General features: G+C 26.5%; 1 protein-coding gene across 1 annotated transcript; it reads right to left on the reverse strand.

The window, feature by feature from the left end:
- Positions 1–2,839: 2,839 nt before the first annotated feature.
- Positions 2,840–9,290, reverse strand: LOC129981575 (uncharacterized). Its single transcript, XM_056092474.1, has 2 exons — positions 8,141–9,290; positions 2,840–4,320 (listed from the first exon to the last, which is right to left on the reverse strand). The coding sequence occupies exons 1-2, from the start codon at positions 8,971–8,973 to the stop codon at positions 3,870–3,872; spliced, it is 1,284 nt and encodes a 427-aa protein (XP_055948449.1). The 5' UTR covers positions 8,974–9,290; the 3' UTR covers positions 2,840–3,869.
- Positions 9,291–11,162: the final 1,872 nt, after the last annotated feature.

Consider the following 11,162-nt stretch of genomic DNA (forward strand, 5'->3'; position numbering starts at 1 on the left):
CTATATATATATATATATATATATATATATATATATATATATATATATATATATATTGTTCAAATTTTCAATCGTTAATAAAATACTTTTTATTCATCCATTCAAGTTAAAATACATTTTTTAAACTTGTAGAGGATGACACTTGAAGTTAATACAGTTTTTTTTTCAAATAATAATTAATTAATTAAATTTGTCCTGTAATTTCTATTTGGTCTCCAAAATCGCCAAATACGTCGCCATGTTGCCAAATGGTCGCCAATTTGGTCTCCAAGCTCTGAGATTACTGACGCACACCCGATCATAAATAATATAAGATATATATAAATAAAATAAGAAAATAAGTAGGAATTAAATTTTAAAAGTTTTGCCGCTCAATATTGTAATTCTTTCATATGTATATACATATTTATATTAATTGTAATTATTTAATAAAAAGTTTTTTTTTTGTTGACTTAAGTAAGAATTGACTTTAAAATTTATATATATATATATATATATATATATATATATATATATATATATATTGCTTGTTATTATGTGAAAAATGAATTGTTAGAAAATATGGGTAAAATATTTTTTTAAGAAACATATTAAAAATAGAATCTTAATTTATAGTTTAAAGAATTGGCATCATTGAAAAGATATAATTTTTTGAATTTTAAGTTGATGCAAAAATCATTTTTGTGTCATAACGTTTTCGGAAATTCTCGCTTGAAAACTCACCATTTCACTTAATTTTTATTTAATTAAAATTGCAATAAATTTTTTTTAAAAAAATTGTTCTAAGGTGCCCTTTCCCATACTCCAAATATGTATGTACCAAGTTTGGTATCTCAAGGTCAAACGAGCTGGCTTGTAAACTGTCTATACACATGCATTATCATTTCCATGTTGAATACGCCTTCGACAAGTTTCAATTATGCACCAGCAAATTTTATTCTGCTTTGATTCAAGAGAGAGAGCTTCAAAATTAATCGACAGGAATTTTTTTCATCTATAATATTGTCTTTTATTGTGATAATTATGCTCAGGCGTTTCTTATTAGTAGTATCTTTATGCCTGTAAAATAACTTTTTTTCCTATGATATACCATAATTTTCCTTTTTTAATTTCATACAAAGGTTGAATTTGCCTTTTTTTATTCTTGTAAAATCAAGAAATTTATCCTCATTTAAGATAAAACATCGAAATCAAATGAATTAACTTCAACAATAATTGCTTTTTTTTTATGGCTGTGCTATGGTGCACATTATCTTTATTCTGGCGAGCAAGATTCGCTAAGAATCCTCCTGAGGGTTAGTGATCATTGTTGAGCCAGTAGCGTAGCCTCTTAGTTATTAATATACGTTGTATTTTAAATAAATAATACATTATATTAAAAAATTTTACAAATTTTTATTGTTTACATGCCAAAAAATTTAATTCAATTTGAAAGTGGGGTTGAAATCTATTTTAAAGTGTTCATTCAGTTTGTCGTCATTGTGGAAATCAAGAAGTAGTTTGTCTAACAAACCTACTGCAGATTTGTTTGCTAATATTTTGCCTTTGTGAGTAGTACACCTACTACTTGGAGACTAGCATTGGCGATGTGAAGAAACATTAACTTAGATTTCAATCGAAACTTTTTATTCATCCTCTGTTTCATTCTTTATTTTAACTGCTTTTTTATTTGGATTTTGCAGCAAAAAAAAATTATAATTTATATAGACACCATGAAAAAAGTATAAATATGAATTCTATGCATTCGAGTTCTATGAAATAATTTTATTCTAATTTTCTGATATTCACATTAGCATTTTCCATTTACAAGAATTAGAACAATCAAGCAATGCAAAACAATTATACTAGTGAATAAATAGCATAGATAATATATTTTATATTCTTTTCATACACACTCCTAGAGTAATAAAAGTAAATAAAATCCATGTTTGGAAAAAGCTTTCATACAGTATAAGCTAAGAGAAGATATTTCATAAAATAGAAGCTAAAAGGTTTCGTTCGTCTTTAAACTGATATTAATAATTTTTTTCAGAAATTCTAAATGCATTTTGTCTGAATACGATATACAGCAATACAAATAGATAATAATAATAATACAATGACGAAAATCTGAATAAAATATTATAAAACAGATGATAATAATAAGAATAAATTTAGCAATATAAAATGTATAAAAATACAGCAAATATTAAATGCAACAATACAAAATAACAAAAAAAAGCAATAAGCATAAGTAAAAATCAAACATTATTTTTTTATAAGAACAAATGCAACAATAAACAATGAAACAAATATCCGTAATGTACTCATATAACATTTTCATAAGTAATTTTGTCTAAAGATAAATTCAAACATAACTATTCAAATAGGCATTGAAGCATTAAAAAGAGTGACAATAGTCTAGTGGGCACCCAGACTAATGCCCTTCCGCAGCGAATTAATTGATCTCAAATTAATTAATTCATTAATTTGCTTAATCTGAAAGTGGATTTACATTCAGCCAGCCGCAAACCATCTTAGACTACATATGCCTAGAAACTATACAGCGGCAAATACTATGTGTCCACCACGAGAATACTCCCAGACAAATGTGATTAGGCGGGCGTTATAGTAACAGGTTTCTGTAGGGAAGATCCATTTCGAATAGGGGGAATCGGACAGAATTCTAGAAGGATATATATATATATATATATATATATATATATATATATATATATATATATATATATATATATATATATATATATATATATATATATATATATATATATATATATATATGTTGCAGAAGGCTTGTGCGTGTTGAAAATAATTTCAAATCAAAGTTAGATTTTAAAAACTTTAAAAATTGATAGCATGGTAATTGTTAATTTTATGTTTCGGAAAATAGTACATACTTCAGAAAAAATAAATAAATATAAATTTCGAAACGACTCAAGCATATTTAATAATAAACATTTTACTTTATATTAGAATATAAGCAAATTTATATAAAAATTCTGAAATAACTACAATTATTTATACTACTGTTAATGAATTATACTAATTTTAAATTAGAACTGATTACCTCACATTTGCTCCGGAGAATTTGGTATTAATTACTTACATAAATTTAAAACAAGTGAAATGAAGACGCTACATTTTTATTTGTCATGCATGATTCTACTTTAGAATTCTTAATTATTTTTTTTCTTGAACAGTCGTTAGATATACAAATAATTATTCAGTTTTTCTATTTGATTTGCATTGCACTTTGACAAGAATGTCAGATATTTTCAATATTTCGAGTATTCAAATGATTTTCAGCTTAGTGAGTCATTTTTTTTAATTTACTTTCAAAAAGTAAATACAATATTAATAAATATCGCCGATTTGGTGTTAAACGCTCTAGTGGAAATTTGAATGAATTTCTACCAATACGAAATGAACTCTTCCTATTGTAACCTGTTTCTTTTGCGACAGCCTTAAATGTAGACATTTGTTTGGAAGTGTTCTCGTGGTGGACACACAGCATTTGTCCCGTCGTGACAAGAACTTGCTATTGTCCGCTTTCTCAGCGCCTGCGCAATCTTCTTTTTGCGCATGCGTGACTTACTGCAATCTTATAACTGGCTGAGTGTAACCCACTTTGAAAAATAATTTATCGTTTCGTTGTTCTGGAATAATATAAAAAAGTTCGAGATTTTCTGGATTGATTGATTTCACCAATAATAGCCATGAAGGAGTTGTAGATCTCACTAATTTCTATGGCACTAAGCATTTCTATGAGATCTATCATCTCAGGTAATATGAAGAATGCATCAGGAATTAAGCTACAGATAATTCACAGAAACAATTGATGAGAGATTTATAGAAATAACTGTCACTATTTATTCCGATAAAGAGTCATCAGTGTCCGTATATTGCTGCATTTCAAGATTTAAAAAGGACTGAAGACAATTTGGTAGACATAGCTGACTGATACCATCAGGCAGCCATTGATTGCTCCGGTAGAGAGTTCTTCGTATTGATGTTCTGGAATAATGCTGCAAAGATCGGGGCTGGCTGCAGTCAGGAGTTTCACTGATAGCAGCTGTGTAATAATTGTAAATCTCGCTGATTTCCATGTCACTGAGGATTTCACCATAAGCGTCTGTTATTTCTTCTAAAGTAACGAAGGCATCAGGAATTGAACTCCATATAAGTCGTAGGACTTCAGGGGGAATGGAAGGATCAGGATAATCGAGGTAAAATATCATCAGAATTTGCAGCAATCGATGATTTCTCTGCTTGCTCATCCAAGCTTCCGGTTTTTCTAATACTTTACAAGTCAATTTTCGACTAAAAACATAAAAATATTTAAAATTATGCTTATATCTATCTGTAAATTTGCTGTACATTGGATATTAACATTTGATCTAGTCAATAAATCACGAAATTTTATTCAAGTTCATTAAGAAAATTACATATTTGTCCCAGTTATGAGTCTTTTAACATTTATTTGTTATCCGGGAGTTCAAAATTCTTTAATCCTTGTCCTAATCCTTAACTTATGGTTACCTTTGCTGTAGTGTCTAGTAAGGATGGTATATCCACACAGAAGATCAAAAGCAACTATGGCAGAATTTAGGAAAAAATGGCCGGTTTGTTCAGGGATTAATTGCAAGAATCTCACCGTTGGTGAGTACTAAGTTTATATAAGATTTGAATAACCAAAATTACTTTTAAAGATTTGCACCATCTAAGACAGAGTATTACGGTAAGACTTTTCAGTTATATATAAACTTAATTTAGCAGATGCGTGGCCGAAAAGGGGAAACTTTTGAAATTTTAACTTCGACCATGGGAGTCATAATTTATACAGAAAAAAAGATGATAAAATGACATCTGTTTACATCGCGATATAAAAGCAAAGTGCAAGAAATTTTTCTTTTCGGTGATTTTACTATGAGATTTTGATAGAGATTTCTTTTGCACATGTCGACTTTAGAAAGAGAATCTTAGGTATTTTTAAAAGAATGTTGTAAGCAAAATGGATTTTTATCCTTCCCTCAGAGTGTGAGAAAATGCTAAAGTCATCAATTTTCTAAAACACATGTTAAAAATAATTAAATAAAAATTGGGAGTTAGATCAGGAAATAATAAAACATTTTAAATGGAAGTTACGTGTCTAATTTAAGAAAAAAATTTGTGTATATATATGTGTGTGTGTGTGATAAGGAATCATAATGGAGGAAATGATAAGTCGTACCAATGATAACGCGGGGACCAGACGCGGAACAGCTAATTTTGGTATTTTGGTGAGCTGAAGAAATACATAGGAATTGCATAACTAAATTGCATCACCAATATTTATTTTCATGGTTGAAAGAATGTTGCACCACAAACATGATTTCCTTGTGCTGCACTATTATTGTTTATCAAGTTTAAAATATTAAGATATACTGCTGAATTTTGTGTTTTTTACTTTTTTTCTTTTACTATTAGAAATAAAATTAAGTAATTACTTAAATATTGACCTCCAAATTTTAATTATTTATAGATATCCATAATTTCGAAAAAAACTGGGGAAGTGTCCGAATTTAATGAAAAATTAAACAGAGATGCATACTTTCAAATACCATTATAAAATTAAATCAAATATGGTTAAAAAAAACATATTTTCATCACAAAGGATAAGTTCTCCTTTCCCTTACAAATCTTCCAAAATTAAACCCAGCTTAATAATTAAATAATCTTAAAGCATACAACTATCAGCAAGAATATTTTTTAAAAACTAAGTAAATATATTAACTTTTTCATGCAGGTTTTAAATTCCCATATCATTGGGAAGCGATAATAAACTTAAGCAAATATATTTGATTCCGATATTTAATTTATGAATTATGTATGTATTTATGTTACGGCATCTTAATTTTTCCATTCACAACCCCAATTCTGCGAATAAAAGGAAATAATTTTGTAATCTTAAATTCACAAATAAAAATGGAAACAAAGCATTTATTCTATGTAATTCAGAAGTTAATTTCAAAATGATTACCAATTATTTTTTTAAATGTTCATATCAATTAACATTGTTTACAACATAATGTATAATTAAGGCAAAGGCTCTATGAAAGTTTTTGATACACAAGTGTACTCCTCTCGTTTAGAAAGCCGTGAAATAAACAGTTTCTTGAGATTGATGATTTATGCCACAATTTTAAATTAATGTGATTTTTATTTAATTAAAATTTTGTATTGCCAAATACTGGCAAATAAAATTTCAAATTTTATATAATGACTGCACTTAATATTTTATAGATGTAGAAAATAAATGATTAACGGAAACGAAATGATAATCTGTAAGCTATAAATAAAATATAATTTATTATAAAAATGAAGCAAGGAGAAAACTCTTCCACATACAGTGACGCACAGACTTTTTCCTTTGTTTTTAGTAGTGATAAAAGGTTAATTAGGTTTCTTTTAAAATTTCTGATCCTCTGATCTTCCCGATAATGATTCAGATTATACATTTAGAAAATCTGATTACACTAATTAATGGCATAATAAATGAATTTAATTATGCCATACCAAATGCTTGAAATAATTAAAAAAATCATTTTATTTAATGGTATATTTACGAAATTTGGCACGCTATAGTAAATGCATGACGTAATTTTAAAAAATCAATTAATTTAGTTAACGGCATGATAACTAAATTTGGCATTTCTATAGCAAAAGTATGATGGATATGCTATAATTTGGCCATACTATAGTAAATTCATGATCTAATTAAAATTATCAATCAATTTAGTTAATTTTATATTAACTTAATTTTTCTATGCTCTAGCAGATAGATGCATGCTGTATTAAAAAAAAATCAGTTAGGGCATAATAGCTAAATTTGGTTTTGCTATAAATGTATGAGGTAACTAAAAAAAATCAATCAATTTATTTAATAGTATAATAACTAAATTCGGCATTACTATAGAAAAAGCATTATGAATATGCTAGAATTTGGTTATACTATAGTAAATTCATGATCTAATTAAAAAATCAATCAATTTAGTTATTGGTATAATAACTTAATTTTACTATGCTCTATGCATGATGAAATTAGAAAATAAATCAAATTAGTTAGTGGTATAATAACTAAATTTGGCTATGCTGTAGTAAATGTATGATATAACTAAAAAAGTAAATAAATTTATTTAATATAATAACTAAATTTGGCATTGCTATAACAAGAGCATGATGAATATGCTATAATGTGGCTATATTATAGTAAATGCATGATCTTCTTTAAAAAAATTAATCAATTTAGTTAATAGTATAATAACTTAATTTTGCATTGCTCTAATAAATGCATGATGTAATTAAAATATAAATCAAATAAGTAAGCGGTATAACTAAATTTGGCTATGCTATAGTAAATGCATGATGTACTTAAAAAATAAATCAAATAAGTTAACGGTATAATAATTAAATTTAGCTATGCTATAGTAAATATAATATGCAATTAAAAAATAAATCAAATAAGTTAACGGTATAATAACTAAATTTGGCTATGCTGTAGTAAATGTTTGATGTAACTAAAAAAATCAATCAATTCATTTAATTTAATAACTAAATTTGGCATTTCTATAGCAAGAGCATGATCAATATGCTATAATTGGGTTGTACTATATAAAATGCCAGCTCTAATTAAAAAATCAATCAATTAATTAATGGTATAATAATTTTTCTATGCTCCAGCAAATGCATGATGAAATTAAAAAATAAAATCAGTTAGCGGTATAATAACTAAATTTGGCTATGCTACAGTAAATGTATGATGTAGTTAAAAAATAAATTCAAATCAGTTAGTGATATAGTAGCTAAATTTGGCTTTGCTATAAATTTATGATGTAACTAAAAAAAATTTACTATTCTATAGTAAATGTATGATGTAATTTGCTATGCAGTATTAAATGCATGATGTAAAATAAAGACTTATTTTAATACGGATTCATTTCAAAAAAATAAATCAAATAATCAAAAAAGATGTTTAAGTTTCTTTGATAAAAATATGAAAAATAATTATTTCTGCTATTAAATTAATCCATACAAATTTTTTCACAAGCATTGAATACAAACATAAAAAAAAATTAAAATCAAAGAGCAAAGGCACACTTACTTTCTGAGGTACATGTACCTCTTGAAATGTGTATAAGCGTTAGAAGAAAAGCACGCTTCGTTTCTGTACTTCAGATAAGGGCCAACATTAAGCAAATATGATGAACTGATACACATGTCAATAAAACTGGGTTTTGAAGATGGACACTTTTTCTTATTGTAAGCACTCTTGTTGGCGTGGTACAATAAATATTCCAACATTTTTGGCTGCTCTTGGCGACACAGACTTCCAATCAGATGAAATTTTTTCGAACATTTATTCACTAAATCCGAATCAGTACATTTCAAGTACAGTTCTGTCAAGAAACGGTTCAAGATCCGCATTGGGGGGTTAGCTAACTCCGGAGATTCAAAGTTCACCAGCCATCCAATCAGTTTCAGTTTATCACAGGTTTGCTCAAAAGCAAACTCGAAGATTCTGAAAAATAAGGGATTGAAGAAATTTTCCTTGATGCAAACAACCACGAAGATGCTTTCGGAATCGTAATCGAAATGATGAGGAGTACGTCCCTTTCTTAAGCTAAATTCTCTTCCATGTGGAATGTCCAAATGCAAAGAATACAAAAGTTTTCTTTGAGGTATCAAAACATTTCGGCAAGATTCTTCCGTGTTTATGAAATTCCTCCAGGTCAAATATCGGTGACCACTTCCAGTACCCCGATACAACTGTCGATAGCGAGCATATTCAGAAAGATTTAAATCCAAGTACGATATCGATTTATGGAACAGAAAACTACATTGCACTATATTGGATATATCGACTAATTCCACTGAACTATATCGCAAAGTGGTATAAAATCTATGTATGTGAAAATTCCTTGGAAAGGATGCCATTAATATATTCCTTTAATACACCAGCATTTCAATAAAGAAATCGATGACTGGATATTTTTAGATATTTAAAGACAAGACTGTACCACTTTCTCTTACCTACAATTTATTATAAACAACTTCCTCAAAATTAAAAACTATTCCACAAATGGAATGTTTAATAATTAATAAAAAAAATTACAATTAAAAGAAAATCTTCTGCATAACTTCGATATTAAGTATGAAAAAAAATCCATACAATATCCAGGTGTTGAAGTATTGTTTACCTTAGCAAGAACAATCATATGCGAATCCAGAGATCCTTCCTCTATTATGATAGTAGTTCCAAATACTGGGTCAAAATGACTCGCTCAAAAGTTGTCAGCTGACATTGGACGAATTCATTTCTACAAAATGGGATAAGAAAGATCCAGTTTTCTATCAAGTGTAGGAACTTGTTAAGCGAGCCCCCTAAATTCGCCTCAGTCGTTTGATATAAATTATCTTTATCTTATAAAGCAGGTTTAAGTGCTTTCCTTTTACTTTTTCTGTCCTCTTTCTTTACTTATTTTCAAGAAAGGTGGCAGAGGTGACAGTGTTAGAGGAACTTTTCTAAACAACAATTCTAATATTTTATATAATGTTATAAATATTGGTGAAATCAACCGAGAAAAACTTTTACTTTATTAAATTTTTTAATCGAAATTATTTAATAAAAGTCTAGCAATAATTTAATAAATATTCTCTCTAAAATTATCTTATTTCAGGTACAAAAAACATCGAATTAAATTAGTTTGCTAATTTTCTTTTTAAATTATTCTGATCATTTTAAATGCTAAAAAATCGATTAATAAAAATTATATTTACTCTTTGCTTTTAGATAGTTATTTAAAATAATAAGCATTTGTAAAAAAGCAGAAAATACAAATAGACACCTCAATGTCTGATTATTATTGATCTTTTTTTCTTTTTAAAGCTGTTATATCTTGCAAAATTTAGTGCAAGTGTGTTTTTTTACTTTATAAAACAATACGCTTTTAAAATAAATGTCAAGATATATAATAAAAGATAAATTTGATATTATTTAGGATTTATATTAGGGATTGAAAAAGCAATAGTTTTAAAAAATAAACGATAAATAACAGATTTTCGGCAAGAGGTAAATTAAGAATTGCAGTTTAAGCGATATTTCAGTAAACCTTTTAAATATTTTACTCTCAGACAGAATAATTCTTTAAAATCCCTATTTAGATGCGAATTCCGCAAATACGTTCAAATATTTTTCAAACAAAGTGAACTGATACTATATGTTACACGATAATTATATGATGTAATAAAAATCTGTAATCTAAAAAAATAAGCACTCTAAACTGCGAAAAACGCGGGATGCAATAGATAAAGGATAAGCGGCTGGAGGGTTAAACATAATTTCTTCTATATGATTCATAACATTATATGACCCTTTTTTAAAATATAGAAATAAACATTAAATTTATTATCACGTCATATTACAATAAAAAAAATTATAAAAATTTCAATGAAATTACAAATTGTATTTCATTTGTTTAATTCAGAGGAAAAGAGCATTTATGTAATAATAATATTATAAATATAGAGAAGTAATTATTTGATAAAATATTAAAATATATTAAATTTAAAATGAAATATTAAATTGTACTAAATTAATTTATTTCGCTCGTCCTGAATAAAAATTGTTTAAAAAAAGTACTCAGAAAAGAATTTTGATACTGTTGAAATTTTAGAGTTTCTTGAAAATGTTTTCTCTGATGATAAATAAAAATCTTTAAAAAATTTATATTAAAAAAATATTATAAAATCTATTAATACAATGTTATCAAAAAATTATTATAAAATCTTTGAACTCAATATTATTAAAAATTATTATAAAATATATGAATTCAATATCATCAAAAAATTATTGTAAAATCTATAAATTCAATATTATCAAAAAATTGTTATAAAATCTATAAACTCAATATTATTAAAAAATTGTTATAAAATCTATGAATTCAATATTATCAAAAATTTATTTGAAAATCCATAAATTAGATATTATCAAAAAATTATTGTAAAATCTATGAACTCAATACTACTAAAAATTATTATAAAATTTATAAATTCAATATTATCAAAAAATTATTGTGAAATTTATGAATACAATATTATCAAAAAATTGTTATAAAATATATAAA

This window comes from Argiope bruennichi, chromosome 8, assembly GCF_947563725.1.
Source record: "Argiope bruennichi chromosome 8, qqArgBrue1.1, whole genome shotgun sequence".
In the NCBI taxonomy this organism is placed as follows: domain Eukaryota; kingdom Metazoa; phylum Arthropoda; class Arachnida; order Araneae; family Araneidae; genus Argiope; species Argiope bruennichi.